At 42.7% G+C, this 21,452-nt stretch overlaps 1 protein-coding gene across 1 annotated transcript in view; it reads left to right on the top strand.

Moving 5' to 3' along the window:
- SPTBN1 (spectrin beta, non-erythrocytic 1) overlaps positions 1–21,452 on the top strand; it is a 215,342-nt gene that overhangs the window by 178,727 nt on the left and 15,163 nt on the right. The window contains exons 29-31 of the mRNA XM_089682714.1: positions 2,207–2,403; positions 6,613–6,722; positions 6,824–6,887. Coding sequence (XP_089538840.1) covers positions 2,207–2,403; positions 6,613–6,722; positions 6,824–6,887 — 371 coding nt within the window. The remainder of the gene's footprint in view (positions 1–2,206; positions 2,404–6,612; positions 6,723–6,823; positions 6,888–21,452) is intronic.

Below are 21,452 nucleotides of genomic sequence, written 5' to 3'. Positions count from 1 at the left end.
CATATACATGAGCACTAACGCACACACAACGGAAGTCAAGATCCAATCCCAATAATCCTGATCCATTCATTTTTAGGATGCAGATTTGACACAATTCCATGAATATGTTTAAATGAAAAAAAAAATGCCGTTTTAGTCAGATTTTTTTACCAGCTCTTGCCTAGTGATGACGCTGTAAAAATACAGTCACCGTGGCACCGTGTGTTCTGTATTCTATAATGTAAAACTCAGCAAAGTTCTGATATTCTTTATACCTGTCACCATACCTTGTTATTGTGGCCTTTCTTGACATGTCTGAGCTCAGTAAGTGACACTGAAGTCTTTTTATTTATTTAAAATAAATTCAAGAGGTTAATCTTACCTGCTCTATGCAATGCCGCAGAGAGGTCACTTACCTCTGTTTCTGGCAGACCCCACTGGCATTGTGGGCTCCTCCCTCATTCGGCAGCCTCTTGCATCAAGCTGGGTGTTAAGGATGCACCCATGTAATCATGCTCCTGAGCCGGGCTATGTGTGCCTATAGATGCACATAGTGCAGGTAAGCAAGGTCTCTACTCCCTCCTAACAGAATTTTGGCTGATGACAGCAGGAGCTTATGGCTCTGCTGCCCTCAGTTTCTCTTGTGAAAACGGGAAACAAAGGGAACAGCAGCAGAGCCGGAAACTGCTGGAGCAGTGAAATATAGGCAGGTAAGTGTTTAGCGATGGGGGGGGAGGGGTTAGGACAGGAGTGTGTTACCCTAGTGCAGAGAGAATACATTAACCCCTTGATGCCAATCGCACGCAAATACGTGTCCTGTCGGCGTTTGGGCCTTGACGCCAGGTGGCCGCATATTCGCGTGCAATTAAAAAACACATATGTGCTGAGAGCACGCGCCCTGCGCGCTCTCAGCACATATGTCCGCTACTCCTGGAAAGGTCCCGATCTCCCCTTACGGTCAGGAACTTTTCCGATCATGTGACGGCGAATCACGGTGGTCACATGACCCTAAAACCCTGCCCCACCTCCCGGCTTCTGAAAACTCTTAACGGGCTGGAAGGCACGGCGCCAAGAGGTTAGGATGACAAAATGTTCAGACTTTAGAAACACTTTATTAGACCCATTTGCAACACCCTCCCATGAGGACTATGCTGACACTCTTAACACCTTTCCGCCCGGCCTAAACACAGATTGATGGCCGGGTGGGACACTCGCCTTTGTAACTGGGCGTCATATGACGTCCTGTCAAAACAAACCACTTACAGGGCCACGCAGTGGCACAATCTGTCACCGGCTGTGTCCACGGGACACAGCCGATGACATCACTACACCGTCCCGTTGCCAGTATCGTGTGACCGCTGTGACCAATCACAGCAGATCACATGTCAATTGTATACAATGGATGGCTTCCTGTCAAGTCATCCATTGTATACAATTATGTTGTTAGCTGTGATTGGTCAAGGCAGTCACATGATACAGACAGGGCCAATCACAGTCCATCTGTATCGTGATCAGCTTTGCCTAATCACAACAAAAGACTGAATTAATCTGTTTCCTTCAGTAACAATGATTGCAAATATCAATGAAATACATTGGTATTAGTAATCATAATGTGTTAAAGAAAAAAAAAAAATCCTGATCACTTGCCCAGAGTAGTTCAATGTTACTATGGTAATGTATTGCTTTGGTCACAGCGTGCTTAAAAATAGTAATAAAAATTTTAAAAACAAACAGCTGAAGAAAAAAAATACAAATTCTATTATTATTATTATTATTATTATTTATTATTATTTTCACCAAAGAAATGTAGCAGAATACATTTTGACCTAAATTTATGAAGAAATGTTATTTGCAAAATTTCATAACCGAAACGAAGAAAAGTGCATTTTTTTTTTTTTCAAAAGTTTCAGGTGTTTTTTTTAGAAAAAAATCAGCTCAGTGGTGATTAAATACCACCAAAAGAAAGCTCTATTTGTGTGAAAAAAAGGAAAAATTATAACTTTATATAGGTACAGTGTTGCATGACTGCGCAATTGTCATTCAAAGTGTGACAGCACTGAAAGCTGAAACTTGGCCTGGGCAGGAAGGGGGTAAAAGTGCCCGGTATTGAAGTGGTCAATATGCCTGCAGATCATTAACCCCAAAAAGTAAACCTTTGTTTTCCCGTTGTCGCTTTTCCTATTCCATGTATAATGCCAGTAAATAATTCTTGTTCATTTGCTCTCAGTTCTGGAGGTGCACCAGTTTTCCCGGGACGCCAGTGTCGCCGAGGCCTGGCTGTTGGGACAGGAGCCATACCTGTCAAGTCGTGAAATAGGCCAGAGTGTAGACGAAGTGGAAAAACTCATCAAGAGGCACGAGGCATTTGAGAAATCAGCAGCTACTTGGGATGAAAGGTTTTCTGCCTTGGAAAGACTTACAACGGTATTTTCTGCCTTTTTATTCATTTTTCTAGTGTGGTTTGTATGTAAATCACTGAAACTACACCAGTAACTTAGCAATACGGTGTGCTTTTTTTCTTGTCTTGGAAAGGGTTTCCTATGATCATCAGAGTAATTGTCACAGGATTGAACAGTGTGGGGTTTTTTATAGTATATTAGCTTGAATATATCACATGTATTTATAAACACGCCCACATACAGTTATATTATCTAGAGTACTTGAGAACTAAAAAACAAAAGTCTAGTCAGGGGTACAAGGAATGTCCCAGTGTTTCCAAAATGCATTGTTTTATATAACTGAAAATTTGGAGGGCATAATATATTGTCTGGTGTCCCTGGGTCAGGCATTGTCCCCGTTGGGATGGAGCTCAGCAACCTAATATCTGCAGGGAGCCATCCCCATGACCTGACACATCCAGTTCCAGCATGGTGGTGCCAAGGATGGATCTCTGCAGCAGAAAGGCTAAGGAAATAGAAGCTGCTGTAATAGGTCTCTGTTTACAGCTTTTTTCCAACTTTTATGCACGTTCATGTGTATATATATATATATATATATATGTGTGTGTGTGTGTGTGTGTGTGTGTGTGTGTGTGTGTGTGTGTCTATATATATATATATATATATATATATATAGAGAGAGAGATAGAGATATATAGAGAGAGATGGATAGAGATAGATATTGTGTGTGTATGTATGGGTGTGTGTGCATATATATATATATATATATATGTGTGTGTGTGTGTGTGTGTGTATGTGTGTGTGTGTGTGTATATATGTGTATGTGTGTGTGTGTGTGTGTATATGTATATATATATGTGTGTGTGTGTGTAAAGTTTTTTCTAAAAAGACCCACATAATGTGCTTGTTGCATGCCCATTTAGCAGTCAGTGTACCTCTGACTATTTAAAAACTTCTCTTTTAATATTCCCCAAGTATACACCCCCTCACATTATAGTTGGCCCAACTTATCTGTTTTACTAAGCACTATGGAAGCTGTGATCACGTATCATACTGTATGTAGCATCCACTATATACAGTATGCAGCGCTGTATTCCGCAGCTGTACAGACAAATTCCTGTCCGCTGCCGGAACAATATTAAGTCAGGCTGCTAAGTGCTTCTCAGCCATTTAAATAAAGCCTTCTATTTTTATCAATAAATACAAGTCTTCTTTTGGATAAGTGACGTGGAGATCGTGACATTATCCGCCTGCCTGTAATCACATGTGATGATGCCAGAACACAGCACTGCATACCATTTATTGCTGATGACACTATAGTATGATACAGTGCTGATAGCCGCTGTTACACTTAATAGGGGAATACTTCGATTGGGCCAGCTTGGCTCAAACTAACTTTTTAAATGTCTTGGGCTTTAGGCGTAGCTCTACGTGGTTGTAAACTGCTGACATGAAAATGAAATAAAGCACATCCTTCTATAGTGTGTACTTGCCTCAGTAAAAAGCACTGAGTTTGATTTCTCTTGCTGTCTAGTTCCTCTGCTGTCTGCATGAGTCACTGCTGAAAGGTTTTCTGACTCCATGAGAATAGAGGGGGGCTTCAGCACACAGCCTGTAATTGACAGCCTCAGCTGTGCATGTTTCCTGTGGGGTGAGGAGCGTCCCTTCCCTCCAGTCAGCTCCTCTCTCTGAGCTATGCAGTGTGACACATCAGATCCCTGCCCTTCTGTTTTTGGAATCTGAGAAATGCTTTGTTCCACACTCAGAACCTCAGGAGAAGAGAAGACTACAGATAAACAGGTGCAACTTATGTAGAAGGATTTGTTTCATCTCTGTGTATCACCTGAGACCAGTCACTTTACTCAGTATATGTAAAGGTTTACATCCAATCTAGGTCACTGCAATAAATATTTGGTCAGAGACCAAATAATACTCTGCCCAACTGTTACAGCAGTTGTGCAGGGTGTCTAGGGCAGCCCGTACACGAGTCAATAGATAATAAACCCAAATAATCCCATGCTTGCCAAAATAGTGTGAAAAGGTACAAACAATATAGACCAAAAAAAACAAATACAATTGAAAGTCCATCAATGAAAATCCACCTAGTTGCTGCTAGCGCTTGACGTGTTGTCGCATCAAAACCGTGTACTTTCCCAAAATAGTGCGCAAGCTGGTGTTTAGTGAATGACATCACAAAATATCCTCTAAAATGCAAAACACTAACACAGTGCAAATTCCAAGCATTATGGATATATATGCAATAGATATAAAAGATAAGTGTTCATAGAATCCTCCTTTTCCTCTTAGAAGGATAGAAACCAAATATTCCCGTGCTCCAATAAAGTGTCAGCAGTGCGGTATCCCCATTCACAGAAATAAAAGTGTTCCCCATCACACCACTCTGTGCTCAATGCTGCCGCTTACCTCCACACAATGACCCAGTATAGATTAGATCAAAGACAGCCTTTCCCCAATCATATGGGTAACAACTACTTCTATCTCACGATCCCAAGTAGATAATTCGGTCGTTCATATAAGCCAATGTGATTAGGGGAAAGAATGGAATATCTCATAGTGCCGTATCCCATTAAACACAAATTTTATTAAAAGGATGCTCAAAATGTACTCACAAATATAGTGCACTGGTCCATTGCACAAAGAATTATTGCTTATTCAATTATAACAAAGATTGCACCCTTAAGGAGAAACACCCGTCCGGTGTCCAGTAGTTAAAATGGCCGATCCCTCACTTCCGGCATCCTGACATAACTAACCACGCCCGGACGCGTTTCGTCATGACTTTCTCAGTCAGTTTTTCTCATTCAAGCAGCAGTTGTGTGGATGGGGGAATCCTCCTTGCGGAGATATTATATTTTTGCAGCAGGAAGGCATCCCCACCCTCCGAATGCACGGATCAGCGCTGCCAGCTGTATCCTGCAGCGCTGATCAAGCAAGGAAACCTGACGGGGTGGTTGTACAAAGGTTGATTGGTGGAAAACCTTCTGTACAACCTTCCTGCCCATACATGGATCGAAATTTGGCTGGTCACTGCTGAACCAGCTGAATTTCGATCCATGTATGGCCAGCTATGCAGCCCAATAGGCATCAAAGTTCTACAACCCCCGGCAAAAAGTATGGAATCACCACTCTTGGAAAATGTTTATTCAGGCCAGAAGGTTGGAGTGCTAAATGAAAATCTTTTGAGGCATGTCTGATTGTTTTTCTTTTTTTCTACACAATCGAATGAACATTTTCCAAGAGTGTTGATTCCATACTTTTTGCCAGGGGATGTACTTGGTGCATTCACTAATCAGCACACAGTAAGTGGCATTCATTAACAGAACTTGTCTGACAAGTCTCCCCCCTTTCTCAAAGGCCCGGTTCACACTACACGCGTTTCAGTTGCTTTTTTTTCTGCATCCAAAACACACAGAAAGTAAGTTATATGGTTGTCAATGTCAACGTTCACATCAGTGCTTGCAGTTCCAGTGCGTGCCACTTGCAGAAAAAAAAGTGCTGCATTTTTTTTTCTGCACAGAACTGTACTGAAACGCGGTAAAACGCATCAAAAATGCACTGAAACGCACATGTTCCTGCATGTTTTATGCATCCAAAACGCACAGAAATTAAGTTATATGGTTGTCAATGTCATAGTTCACATCAGTAGTTGCAGAAAAAGTAGAACAGGCTGTATTTTTTCTGCACAGAACTGTACTGGAATCCGCTAAAACGCATCAAAATGCACTGGAAAGCACATGTCCCTATTTAAATTGCAGAAAAAGAGAGGGGAAAAATGAACTAGAATGCATAAAAACCGCACTGGAACGCATCTGGACTGCATTTCTATAGTGTGCATCGGCCCTAAAACAAATCAGTGGCAGGGCAGTTGTGATTATGGGTGTGTCTGTTACTCAGCTCTGCCAGTTTAGAGCACTGGAGTGTGGGACCAGACCAGAAAATGGCATTTTAAGGAAAGTTGTTTTCTTTTCTTTTTTTTTTTTGTTTTTTAAAGACCTTTTAAAGGAAAATCAGTTTCAAATCATAACCTGTGAGGGTAAAGAACCATAAAGAGGTAAAAAAAAAAAAAAAAAGACTTAATGCTTCATTTGGGTTTTAGAATGAAATATTACACAGACTTGACTAATTTTTCAAGATATACTTTAAAAAAAAAAGTATGCTTCTATCTGTCATGAGAAGCCAAGTAAAATGTGTTTCATTTGGTCTGACATTTTAGCTGGAATTATTGGAAGTTCGTCGAATGCAAGAGGAAGAGGAAAGGAAGCGGAAGCCTCCAACACCTGAACTGAGCCCAAAGGTGTCAGAAGGAGATTCACCACAGCAATGGTAAGAAATTTACCCTTTGCTTGCTGCCAACAACTCTTGTGTATCAGCGCTAATATCTGATGTGTCTTTTTTTTTTTTTTTTTTTCTTTCTTTCTTTTAAGGGATGGAAAAGAAGGAGAACAGATTTCTCAGAATGGATTACCATCAGACCAAGATTCTCCACGGGTTAGTTACCGATCACAAACCTACCAAAACTACAAAAACTTTAATAGCCGAAGAGCAGCCAATGACCGGCAGTGGTCTGGACTGTGAGCCCATCAACCCTGAACACACTAAACTGATTGAAACATGCTGTTAATAATGTTTAATAATCTAGAGATCATGTTTATTGGACTTTACTAATGGCAGGTACTATTTGTAATGTATTTGCTAGGTATGTGCAGGAATTATTTTTTTTTTAATCCTTAGCAGATGACAGATGGCTACAGCCAGGGATTCCATAGGAACTATAGATTTACAGTTGCGTTTATGGGTCAGGTTCGCTATAGGTCAGCCCCTTTGTATGTAAAATCTGGTGGTGAGTGTACAAGTTGTGCGATTTTGTGTTTCATCGTTTTCTGGAGGTCCCTAATGCTCCTCTACGTGAAAGTTGCAAGTGTGGTATTACATATTGCTTGCCAACCATGTTTCTTTTGCTGGCCATACATGTAATATTTCGATTATTCAATTTAACCTCTTCACGCCGGCCGCACACAAATGTGCAGCCTTCCGGCGTCTGGGTCTAGACGCCGAGCGGACGCACATTTGCGTGCAATTAAGAAAAACATATGTTACGAGAGCTTGCGCCCTGCGCGCTCCAAGCACACATGTCCGGTACTCACGGAAAGCTCCTGGTCTCTTTCGATCGAGACCTTTCCCGATCATGTGACCGCCATCACGGCGGTCACATGACCCTAAAACTCCGCCCCCCGGCTTCTGAAACCCTTAAAGGGCCGGGAGGCGCCGGCGCCAAGGGGTTAAGGATCGATTCCTAGAGAGAACCAAAACTTTCAAAAATCATGGCTCACTCAGACATTTTCTTGTAAATTCTTGATGGAAAATATAATTGTTCTCGTTGTTAAAGGCATCATTTCCACGTTGAAGATTGTTTGAAATAATCTGATCTGTGATCAGTCGATCCTTTACCATATGTATGTGTATGGCAAGCATAAGAAAATGTATACTTTGAAAATGGAATGCTCTGGAACAAAGTTTATGCTGCAGATTCTGGTCCTCTATTGACATTTCCAGCTGTGGAGCTGGATTTACATTTGATCAAACAGAGCAAAGGGTTTATAGTTACCTACCCTTGTCTTTAGCTTTAGAATTAAAAAGGTTGAAATAGACACCAATCTTCAGATGGTGGAAAAAGGTCATTACTTTGAGCCTAATGGCTTGGCTTTGGCCGCTCTCCACAAAACATCTTGGAAAACATAATGATAAGAGTACCAAACAAACATCTTGAGAGTCCAGAGTCTTTCATTAATTCACCCAATGACAGTAGGAAGAGTAAAAAGCAGCCAATGCGTTTTAGGGGCCAAAATTCCCCTGATCAGGGCTTAAAGTATCGGAATGTTTAGTGGCCTCAAAAATGCTCTGAAACCGTTCTATAACAGGAGCTATTTAGAAGGACCACCAGCAGGGGCGAACTGACAACTCATGGGGCCCCGGGCAATAAGGGATCATGGGGCCCCTGTGTCCTCGCCCACACTCAAACCACACCCAAAAAAGCCTATGAAAGGTACCAGGGACATCTCATGGGGCTCCCTACTGACCCCAGGCCCTCGGGCAGTGCCAGAGTTCCCCAATGGTCAGTCCACCGGTGATTTGACTGTATCAATGGCAGAGTAACGAACAATCCTATTCTTCATTACTTTATAGACCTGCCTGTTCAGAACATTGTTTAGTCCACTGAACACTTTGATACTTGGCTTAAGTCCTGATAAATTAAGATTTTCTGGCCCCCGAAACACAACAGTTGCCTTTTGCTGTCTTATTCTCACTGGTTGAGATATCAAGACTTTGGACTCTTCAAGACTTTAGTTTGGCACTCTTATTATCAATTTAGAATAGTCAGATTCACGAACTGCAATTTCTGATTGGTTATCCTGGTTTTTACAAGCACACTTGTGGAAACAGTTAAGCATTGCTTCCTTAGCAGCGAATCAGAATTGCATCCTTTGTTCTCTCAAAGTATAGGTTCTAGTAGCTATGAGAAGCTGCTCCATCGTTATCCAGTTTTTCTAAATGACGCCCTTAATTTTATGAATACAACTTAGTTGCTAACATTTAGTCGTTTAACTTAAAAATATATATATATTTATACATGTTATTTGAATGTGTTTATGAAGTAGTTTATAATTCCAAGCCAAAAATGAAGTGATATACATAGTTCCAAGTTTTACTATTCTTGCACAATCAACAACATGGAGTATATTAGTTTATTAACCTTATTTAATGTTACACATACATTATTGTTACAGGCTTTTATAATATTTGAATATATACAATTCAAAGATATTTTAAAAATGTGACTAATAAGTGCAATTGAAAAAAAGCTTTTATCCATCTAATTCACTGACTGTCCAGCAGATTAGTTTTTTTGTTCTTTTGCAGCCTTTCTCAACCATTGTAACCCAGAGGAACCCTTATAATTATTTTAAGAAGGGTTTCCCTGAGACCTGAACATCGTTTAATCTACAGGTCGCAGTACATCGTTCATTAAATTGTAGATGTAATTATGAAATATAATTAAAAAAAGCAGATAGTGAAAATTGTAACATCTCCTTCACAGTAGAGGTTAGCTGAGAAGCCCCCACTGTACATTGTTGGTCAATAGAAGTGAGCCTTCTATATTAGTGGTAAGCAGAGAAAGGCAACCCACCCACACCTCTTTATATAGGTGGTCAGTAAATGTGTCCTCTGTACTGATGGTCAGTGGAGAAAGGCCCCGTTCTTTGCATTGGTGGTCAGTAAATGTGCGCCCTCTATATTGATGGTCAGTGGAGAATGGTCCTGCTCTTTACATAGATGGTCAGTAAATGTGTCCTCTATACTGATGGTCAGTGGAGAAAGGCCCTGCTCTTTACATAGGTGGTCAGTAAATGTGTCTTCTATACTGATGGTCAGTGGAGAAAGGTCCCGCTCTTTACATTGGTGGTCAGTAAATGTGCACCCTCTAATTTGATGGTCAGTGGAGAAAGGTCCTGCTCTTTACGTTGGTGTTCAGTAGAAATGTGCCCTCTATATTGATGGTCTGTAGTGATAGGTCGCCCCTTCTGCTGGTGGTCATCTTTACATAGGTAGTTAGTAAATGTGTCCTCTATACTGATGGTCAGTGGAGAAAGATCCCGCTCTTTACATAGGTGGTCAGTAAATGTGCGCCCTCTATATTGATGGTCAGTGGAGAAAGTTCCTGCTCTTTACATTGGTGGTCAGTAGATGCGCACCCTCTATATTGATGGTCTGTGGAGAAAGTTCCCGCTCTTTACATAGATGGTCAGTAAATGTGTCCTCTATACTGATGGTCAGTGGAGAAAGGCCCTGCTCTTTACATAGGTGGTCAGTAAATGTGTCTTCTATACTGATGGTCAGTGGAGAAAGGTCCCACTCTTTACATTGGTGGTCAGTAGATGTGCACCCTCTATATTGATGGTCAGTGGAGAAAGGTCCTGCTCTTTACGTTGGTGTTCAGTAGAAATGTGCCCTCTATATTGATGGTCTGTAGTGATAGGTCGCCCCTTCTGCTGGTGGTCCTCAGAGAAGGGCCTCTTACATTTATCACCAGTGAGACGGGATACACTGGTAGACATTCGAAGGAAGAATGTCTTTTACATTACTGGTTACGTTTGTAGTTAGTCAAGGAACCCCTAGCAACCTCTGGAGGAACTCTATGGTTCCACAGAAGCCTGGTTGAGAGAGGCTGATCTGTTGAATACCTTCTGCATTGCCGGAGAACAGAAGAGGAAAAGGGCAATGTGTGTTTTTGTTCCGTAGATGACACTGTTGAGTAGTGTTGGTTTGTATTCTGATGGTGACCAAACAGGAGAACATGTACATGAGATTGTCCCCTCAGTTGGTAAACATACGTATTGTCAATGTCCTAATCCTTATAAACAGAACAGGATCAATTTAAGGGGAAATCTTTTCTGAAAACACCCCTTAAAGGAATTTTCAATATCAGATCCTAAATCACTGGTATTTGGCCAGTTTGATCATTTCAACAGTTAATTTGGTAAATTGATCATATCATTTTATGTTTATTTAATTTGGTTCTTTTCAGTCATTTCTACGTTATTTGTTATTGAAATGCCTGTATATTGGTTTATCTTGGCCTTTCTCAATTGGTTTAACCCAGAGGAACCCTTGAGTTAATTTTCAGGTCTCAGAGAAACCCTTCTAAAATGAATGATATCTACAGGGCACAGTATATAGCATAATCAGAAAGTTGTAGATAGAAGTATAAAACTAATATAAGAATGACAAAAATGGCAGATAGTGAAATTGTACTGACCCCTCACATCAGTGGGCAATGCAGAAGCCTCCAACCCCCTGTTACATTGTTGGCCAGTAGAAGTGTGCCTTCTGTATTGATGGTCAGCCCAAAAGGTCCCCCTTCCATTGGTGTTTAGAGAAGCACCTCTTACATTTATGGCCAGTTAGACGGGGTAACACTGGTAGACAATTGGAGGAAGAATGTCCTTTACATTAGTGGTTACATTTGTGGTTAGTCAAGGAAGTCTTAGCAACCTCTGGAGGAACCCTATGGTTCCATAGAGCCCTGGTTGAGAGAGGCTGATCTGTTGAGTGCCTTCTGCATTGCTGGAGAACAGAAGAGGAATGGGTAATGTGTGTTTTGTTCCATAGATGACACTGAGTAGTGTTGGTTTGTATGCTGATGGTGCCCAAACAGGAGAACCTGTACATGAGATTGTCCCTGAAGAGCCACAGTCCACTCAGTTGGTAAACATATGTAACTTCTGTGTCCAAATCCCTATAAACAGAACAGGATCAATTTAAAGAGAAATTGATTTTGAAAACACCCTTACAAGAATTCTCAGCATCAGTAAATCACTGGTATTTGGGCACTTCGATAATTCCAACAATTGATTTGACTTGAAAAAATTGATTATTTAATTTTTATTTCATTTGATTCCTTTCAGTCATGTCTACATTATTATTTCTTGTTGCCATGATTCTGTATTCTGCATATTGGTTTATCTTGGTCTTTCTTAAGCTTCTTACTCCAGGAGAACCCTTGAAATAGTTTCCAGGTCTCAGGGAACCCTTACTAAAATTAATTCAATGGTCAGTGGATAAAATGCCTTATTAAAGTGTTGGCTACAGTGCTACCAAACAGAAGAAAGGTCATTGGTGTTGTGCCGATGGCTCTGCCAAGTGGCGCTAGACCTGGAACAATGTAGACCCCATCTAATGGGAAGTCATTTGGCCCCAGCTGAAGGAACACTGGTCGAGAATGGCTGCTTTATCTGTTGTTGCCAGCCTGGGGAGACTGTCATCCCATACTGAATCAGAACCACTCTTTCTGATAATACCATGCAAGGACAAGAATCACAGAAAAATGGTGGGTTTGTAGAGCAATAGTTTAAATTCAGTGGAACATTGAGATGCTGATGGCCAATCCTGGACTTACTGAGGTGTCACCATTGTAGCTGCTGTTTTCAGTTTGGTGTTATGGCAAAACTATCTGATCATTAGGACCAGCTTATGTTACTGATTACCCTTCTTGTAGAGTCATTCAGCTTGAGAATTAGGCCTCATTCACATGGGACAGACTCAGTTTCAGTCAGAAGGGGATCTGTCCGCTGATCTACTGCTGATCAGAGCATAGCGTTTAGATGACAGGTCCACGTCTGCTCTTTATGAAGAGCAGACATGGACAGAGCCCACTGTGCTCTATGGGCAGCTGGGAGTAAATTGACCATTTGCACCCAACTGCCTTCCAATCTGATCTACCTAGGGGGAAGGGGACAGATTACCTTCCTTTTTTCTTTTTAGCGGACCAGATCGGTTTGGAGGTAGATGGGTGAAAGCAGACATAGGGATGAATGGACCATCTGATCAGGTCCACCTGAAAAACTTACCGACTGACCTGATTGGTTCCTTCGTGTGAAAGGAGCCTTAAAGCTCCATTAGAAGGTGAAGCAGGTGAGTTTATTTGATGTGATGCACCCTAGGCTGTGTCATCTGATCTGGGATAATATCCCAGAGTGGTTCGTTCATCCCTGACTGTATGGGTTAGTGCATAGCACTGTTCTTGTTATACAGGATTTATATAGCATCAACATTTAGCACAGCACTTTACAATATAGTGGGGAAAGTAATTGTTTGATCTCCTGCAGATTTTGCAAGTTTGCCCACTTACAAAGAAGATGTATTTTAAATACTAGAGAAAGAATATCAACCAAAAATCCAGAAAAAACACGATACAAATGTTATAAATTGAGTTGCAGTTCAGTGGGTAAAGCAAGCAAAATATGACCTCGTACTTGGTGGAGAAACCCTTATTGGCAATCACAGAGGTAAGATGTTTGTTGTAGTTGGTTACCAGGTTTGCATACATCTTAGGAGGGATTGTGGTCCACTCTTCTTAACAGATCTTCTCTAAATCCTTAAGGTTTCTTGGTTGTCGCTTGGCAACTCAAAGTTTCAGCTCCCTACCTAAATTTTTGATAGCATTAAGGTCTGCAGACTGGCTAGGCTACTCCATGACCTTAATGAGCCACTCCTTTGTTGTCTTGGCGGTATGTTTTGGGTCATTGTCATGCTGGAATTCCCATCCACTACCTATCTTCAGGGCTGAGGAAAGAAAGTTCTCATCCAAGATTTTACAATACATGGCCCTATCCATTGGCCCCTCAATGCGGCAAAGTTGGCCTGTACCCCTAGCAGGGAAACAGCCCCAAAACATAGTGTTTCCACCTCCATGCTTGACTGTAGGGATTGTGTTCTTAGGGTCATAATAAGCATTTTTCTTCCTCTAAACACAGCGAGACGAGTTAATGCCAAAGAGCTCAATTGTGGTCCCATCTGATGACAGCACTTTCTCCCAATCCTTCTCTGAATCAGTTAGGTGTTCATTGGCAAACTTAAGATGGGGCCTCTACATGTGCCTTGTTGAGGAGAGGGACATTGCGATCACTGCAGGATTTCAATCCATGGCAGCGTATTGGTTGGCTCTGGGGGAGAGGTTGTGTTCTCGGGGCGTGTTGGCCGGTTGGTCATCCGGGGTTCCATCGTGTGGACTCGGATGTTGTTTGGATCGTGCATCTTGTTCAGTTTGACGTCCCTGTGTTGTGTCCGTTGTGAGTATGGTGCCTATTTTTGTTTCTTTAATGGATTATTTTGAATGATGATGCACTAGGTCGGTGCGCCCTTTTTGTTTCTCCATTTGTATCCAGTGTATTCGGACCACCCCGGTCTGATGAGGGCAGCAAGCAGTGCATATTCCAGAACATTCCTATTGGGTCTACTGAGTCCTTTCCTAGCGCAGGAGTAAAGTGTTTGTTTTGTTGGATTTGCCTCTACATGTGCCTTCTTGAGGAGGGGGACATTGCGGGCACTGCAGGATTTCAATCCATGGCAGTGTATTGTGTTACCAATGGTTTGTTTGGTGACTGTGGTCCCACCTGCCTTGAGATCATTCACAAGCTCCTCACGTGTAGTTATGAGCTGATCCCTCACTTTTTTCATGATCATCCTCACCCCATGAGGCAAAATCTTGCATGGAGCTCCAGAACAAGGGTGATGGAGCAATTATTCACAAATGGAAGAAATACAAAATAATCATCCAACAGTTGTCTCCTCATCAAGCTGCTTGAGGATAGTCTTGTAGCCCATTCCAGCCGTGTGCAGGTCTACAATCTTGTCCTTGACGTCCTATGGCAGCTCTTTGGTCTTGCCCATGGTGGTGATGGTGGTGAGGTTTGAATGGAAGAAAGAGATTCTGTCGACAGCTGTCTTTTATACACATAACGAGTTGTCATGCTGAGCACCTTCTTACATTTACAGGACTGATCTGTGTACCACATGAGCACATAGCCAGTCTGTGGGAGCCAGAATCATTGTAGGGGATCAAATAATTTTTACTCGCTGAACTGCAACTCAATTGATAACATTTGTATCATGTTTTTTTTATGGATTTTTGGTTGATATTCTGTCTCTATCATTTAAAATACACCTATGATACTTATAGACCCTTCATTTCCTTGGAAGTGGGCAACCTTACAAAATCTGCAGGGGATCAAATCCTCATTTCCCCCACTGTATAGGGGCACAGAACCGTCACACTATAGTTCAAGACGAGAAGGTTCAAAGGACCCTGCTTGTGAGTTTACAATCTAAAAAGGAATGGCGAGAGATACAAAAAGTAATAACTGTGTGTGGATGAGTCGATGGTGAAAGAAAAAGTTCTAGACCTCATTTATGAAGTTTTGAAGGAAATACTGTACTTGTTACTCATAGCATTTTTTTTGTTTAATTCTCCCATAGTGAGAGATGGTTAGTTGCTGTGGGCAACAGAGTTTCTGTAGGAATATGTTACATTCGACCTAGTTGTGTTTGGGAGTGAGTGTAAATTCAATAGAAAAAATGATGTTTGGAAAGAATGAATTTGACTTTTTCTGGCTTGTGTTCTTCTTCATGGCTTTGTTCATGTAAATTCACTTATGTTACTTCACATTTTATCCCACATGCTTCATCTAATTTATATTTTTTCATTTCTTTCCTAATGGTCGACATCAGGAACAAAGTCATATAACAAATGTATTCTATCAGTTTTTATTTTCTTTTTCACAGCGCATGTCATTTTCTTCTGCCAGGAAAGCATTACTTAGCAGCTTATTTATTTTTTCAGCGCTTCCCAAAATTGGGTCTCTGTGCCTTTTTGTCAAATCCTTTAGAATAAAGTAGATTGACTACATAGGAGATATTATATAATTTATAGGAATAATATTTTATGTAGATCGCACCTGTAGCCTGAACATAACATTAGGCAGCCGTTTTGTGTGGCAGACCAATATGAGAATATGGCCTCTGGGATCACTGGAGATCCGGGGCTGGGATGGGTAAAAGCCAGAACTGCCTGTGTTCCCATGGCTATGAATGGGGTTAGCTGATTGGTTTCTGAGAGCCAATGGGTTTGTCCGCATTGAGGTTCTTTTGATACTTGTGGCCCCATAGCTTTGATAACTAGTTACTAAAGCTGGCCATTCACCAGTAAAATTTCTGTTTTGAATTTTTTTTTTCTGGAACATCCTTTAATTTTCTAAGGGCTCGTTCACACTAGTTTTGAAGGGTGGTAAAACCTTGTGGTCAAGTCATATTTTTACTGCTCCCATTTACCTGCAGAATCAACGGCGGGAGATGTAGACATGCTGTGGCTGCAATGCTATGTTACATGGCAGGAATTATGCAACCTATCGTCTGTCAAGCATGACCTATTCTTGTGAATGGGGCTGCTTTACTAGCGCCCCACAACTACATGCAATGCGGGGGACTGTAGAGATGAAAAAAAAATCAAAAGCGGCTGGAATTTTTTTTTTTTTTTTTAACAAATAAAATTCTAGATGGTTACACTTGCGGCTGGGGGATGGTAAAAACCTGTGGTTGAGCCACGTTCATTTTTACTGCTAATCCTTAAAGTGTTACTAAGCCCACAACAGTATAGTTAGTCTGTATATGCAGTAAAGCATGCTTGGTATACTCACTGTGGAACCTAAGGGGTTAACCCTCCACATTGTGTAAAAAGGCTGTTTGATCCTGTCTTCTCGGATCCTCCCCTTCTTCCAGTGTCCCCCTCATATCTCCTGATAAGACATATCGTGTGGAGACACTCTGCCCATGCTCAGTTTAATGTGTATTGCTAGAGAGGTTTTTTGTGGGAGGGGGAGAGTGCATGTGATCACAGGGCCAAACAGCACTGTCCAGACAGAGGTCAGGGGTCCTGCATCCTCCTGAAGCAGAATAAAAATGCCTCCTACAAGCTTTAACCAGTGCTTAGCTGAACACAGATAGAAGTCACATGACTGCTATATACTTCTGATGAGAAAAGGTATTTAGCAGTTTATATTTACTAAAATAATTGCATTTCCATGTTCTGTGTACTATGGGAGACCGGATATAGTGAATGCGGGGTCCGGGGAGACCAGATCTAGTGAATGCAGGGTCCGGGGAGACCAGATCTAGTGAATGCAGGGTCCGGGGAGACCAGATCTAGTGAATGCAGGGTCCGGGGAGACCAGATCTAGTGAATGCAGGGTTCCTGGGGAGACCAGATCTAGTGAATGCGGGTTCCTGGGGAGACCAGATCTAGTGAATGCGGGGTCCGGGGAGAACTGATATAGTAAATGCGGGGTCCGGGGAGACCTGATATAGTAAATGCGGGGTCCGGGGAGACCTGATATAGTGAATGCAGGGTCCGGGGAGACCTGATATAGTGAATGCGGGGTCCAAGGAGACCTGATATAGTGAATGCGGGGTCCGGGGGGTGCAGATCTAGTGAAAGCGGGGTCCGGGTAGTGCGGATCTATTGAATGCGGGGTCCGGGGAGTGCGGATCTAGTGAATGCGTGGTCCGGGGAGTGCGGATCTAGTGAATGCGGGGTCCGGGGAGTGCGGATCTAGTGAATGCGGAATGCGGGGAGAGCGGATCCAGTGAATGCGGGGTCCGGGGAGAGCGGATCCAGTGAATGCGGGGTCCGGGGAGAGCGGATCCAGTGAATGCGGGGTCCGGGGAGAGCGGATCCAGTGAATGCGGGGTCCGGGGAGAGCGGATCCAGTGACTGCGGGGTCCGGGGAGAGCGGATCCAGTGACTGCGGGGTCCGGGGAGAGCGGATCCAGTGACTGCGGGGTCCGGGGAGAGCGGATCCAGTGACTGCGGGGTCCGGGGAGAGCGGATCCAGTGACTGCGGGGTTCGGGGAGAGCGGATCCAGTGACTGCGGGGTCCGGGGAGAGCGGATCCAGGGAATGCGGGGTCCGGGGAGAGCGGATCCAGTGACTGCGGGGTTCGGGGAGAGCGGATCCAGGGAATGCAGGGTCCTGGGTTTAATAACACTTTGTGGCAAAGGCAGCAGACAGCATTTTACACATGCTGCTGTTGTAAAGCTTTGCTAAAGTAGCCCCTCCCCCCATTGCGTTTGATTGGCAGAACAGATCACCAAAAACAACCCATCCCTTCACTGATGTGGATCACTCTTCAGAGGGCGAACCTCGTGTAAAATAAGCCCCGACTGTGGCTTTCATTCAGGAATAATTGCACTAATTGTATTGCCTGTGAACATCCCAAAATCAAGCGCTAAATTCAAAATTTCAGCATGGCATTCGGACAGAAATTTTCATTCAAAATTTGTTGACTTCATTGAAGGCTCTGACCTACTATTTTTCTGAATTTCCGTACAAACATTTCCCCAAAATTCTGCTGGTGGATCGCCAGTGTAGTGAACGGATGGGCTGTGAAGGGACCGCTCTTTCTTCCGCCCACAAAACGGCTGCCTAGTGTGTAGATCATGTCGATAATGCCTTAATACAAATAGATTTTTATTTTCTGAACTAGATGATTATTATTTGTCTGTAATTTTGTTTGATTTTTACATTTCAACATGTGTTTTTGCCAGGAAAAAAAAAACAAATCTATATATAAAAGTACTAAAATCCAAAAGTCATGGGTGCAGAGACTCCAATGTGTCCATTGGTTGTAGTAGAGCTATGCACCTATACGGCACATGTTGAAGCCTTGCCGGCAGCCATCATACTGCATGTCACCTCTGATCATACATAGCACCATGACAGCGAGTCTCTGACGTGATCACATGCAACTAACCTCCGTCCATGAATGAAATCATCGTTGTGTGTTTTACATCCCTAAAAAGTTTGTTTCACTGTTTGTGCTTTATTTTTGTTTGCATGCTTCAAGCATGTCCAATTAAAGTTCATTTGCTTGTTCATTTTTCAATGTTTAGTGGATTTGTGTGTTAATTGTTATGTGAGCTTACCTTTTACATTTGTGCTGTTTTTGTTAACATTGCTTGAAAAGACCATTTATAATCTGACACCCCCCCCCAAAAAAGGGGGCTTCTTTTTAATCCATCTTAATGAAATATCTGTGTTGCTCCCAGCAGATAGTCTCCCATTTGTTCTTAAACCTACAGTGGGAAATGCTGAGACCCAAAAAAGTCCAATACAAAGTTCAATATACTTATGCAGGCCATAGACTGGTCGAAAAATCGGCCGATTTTCACACCGTTAGTGGGTTAATTGGTCGGCCGGTTTTCGGGGTTTTGGCACATTTTTTTTTATCGGTAAAGTTGGAAAATTCACGGCTGAAGAAGAATAAGAATTGTAGTCCGCTATTATATTTGACATGGAAAAAGTCTTGTGGTTGCAACAATGTATCTATTTGCAACATCTGTATCCGAAATGGATACAAATAGATACATTGTTGCAACCGCAATACTTTTTCATATCAAATATAATAGTGGAGCTCTCTGCAAGGGACAGAAGTAATTAAATGCCGGCCGTAGACGGGAAGAAAGTCAGACTTTTTTTTTTTTTACCATTGGTGGTAATGTCGGCCGATCGAATGACCGATTTTTCTTTTTTTTTTTTAAAAAAAAAAAGGCCGGTTTTCAACCCGTCTATGGCCTGCATTAGTCTAGGTTCACACCTCCTGTGTTTTCCAGAAACGCACAGCAGTCCATTTAACATGATTTCCAATGGCACCGGTTCAAATCTCCGTGTTTTCACTCGGTGCGTTTATTGTAAAGGGTCGGGGACTTTTTTTAAACGTTGCGTTTTTGGTTCTATAGACTTCAATGGAGAAGCTGCAGTAAAGAATGGAGTGCGCTTTTGATGCGTTTTGCGGTTTAATCTGTCCAGCAACACAAAAAAAGCAAAACGCATCAAAAACATAGCAAAAGTGTGTCAAAACGCATGTGCACACGTGCAAAACGCACTGCAGAAACGGATCAAAAGCAAACTGCATTGGTGTGAACCTAGCCTTAGTGATAGTGGATAAAACAGTTGTTTTAGTTTATCAATAGCAAATTATAGTTTTAAATAGAGTAGGGAAGGATGAGAAACTATAACCAGTTCTACTGCTGTCTGTGGCTCAGAGTTCTTTCTGATGGGCGGCCAGGGGTGGTAAAAATGGGCAGCCAAGCCGCAGTTTACCACCCCTAGGAATGCTAACAATGCAGCCGGACAGGGCTGTACATATGCCATGGATGCTATGCTTTGCGGACGTGACATTTTTTAACTTGGAGTGCAGAGATTGACACTGAGCTCAATGGGGCTGCACCACAACCTGTCTCAGTGGGACCACTCATGGCTCACAGTTGTGCCACGGTCCCACGATTCAGCATATTAAAAATAAAAGTAAGAAGCAGGCATTCAGGAGACAGCAAGTAGCACCTCCCTGAACGTCTGTCAGCTGCAGAGATACGACCCTCTGAAAAGTGAATCACTTTGGATCGCTTTTCAGAATGTGGTAATCATTTTTACCTGAGTGAAAGAGACCTCAAGCTAGCCATACATTGATAGATTCCATTGGTTCAGCCCGTGGGCTGAACCAAAGTCATCTACTAGATTCCTCCATCAGCACACAAATGGTATGGGCAGACAGATCTCCCCTGTTGTGCTAATATATTCTGTCTGCCGCTGTCAGATCACCTGAACAGTGCCTGCATCTGATTGGATGCAGATGCTGTTCGCTTGTCAATTTCTGGTCCAGCTGCTTTGTCAAAATTCAATTGCGTAATCGACTTTTGGCGAGCCGACAGGCCCATCCACTGTTAGAATTTCAGCTTGTTCCTCCCACTTTTCTGTTTTGATGATGTTTTGTTTTTTTAACTCAACAAGAAGTAAGAATTCCCCAACAGCAACACAGGCAGAAGTAAAATGGCTGTTTAAGTTCATACATTTTGTGGCCTGCAATGCCTTTTCTCCCAGATCATCTTCTAGCACAGCATATGAGAGATAGGCTCCTCCTCCAACATGAACCGCAAACGCATCACCAAAAGACACTGTGAAAGGAAGTCCTTTGGCCGAAGTGGTCAGTAAGGACCTCAGTGACCAGGGTGATGATGTGTAGCATGAACAGAACATGGTTCTGGTGCCTCGATGTGTAGGTGCGGCGTGCAGCATTGTAATGTGACAGGCATGCCGATGAGCAGCCCTGAACCCAAACGGGTGCATTCAGCGCTGCTCACCTGCCAGGCTGCTATGAGGAGCAGCAGATATGTCCATATAAACTTCATCATTGCCCGTGTGATTGGGGCCTTGTGTTTCCTCCATCTGGGGGGGAGACAGTGCCTGGAACCTGGTGGTAGGAGCCTTAGGTCAGGATTCTCGTCTGCAGTCCTTCATCCACTACTTTGTTTTTTTTCTTAATTTCTTTCCTTACTCTTCAGATGGTGAGACGTCCATCTTGACCCCCCACCGCCCTTCCGGTCCATTTCTCTTTATGGGCAGGTAGAGGCCTGGGGTCCACTTCAGGGGGAGGTTAGTGCTGGGTAAGGCATTTCTGCGTGTTACGTTAAATATGGAGGTCTTTTGGGGGCATTTCGTTTTTTTGATCCAATTAGCTCCCAGACTAACTGCCTTGATTCAGGGCATATGGCAGTTGGGTATAGGCCCAGTTTCAGAATCTGCACTCACTCAGGGCCCCCCTGGGTAAGTCATTGTGCTGCTGTGATAGCGGTTGTGTTGGACACCCAGATAGGACATGTCCACAT

Source organism: Staurois parvus, unplaced genomic scaffold (assembly GCF_062004578.1).
Source record: "Staurois parvus isolate SC_StPar_1 unplaced genomic scaffold, SC_StPar_1.0 ptg000295l, whole genome shotgun sequence".
NCBI classification, from domain to species: domain Eukaryota; kingdom Metazoa; phylum Chordata; class Amphibia; order Anura; family Ranidae; genus Staurois; species Staurois parvus.
Note: the sequence above shows the minus strand (reverse complement) of the source record. Positions and strands in the feature narration are given on the sequence as shown.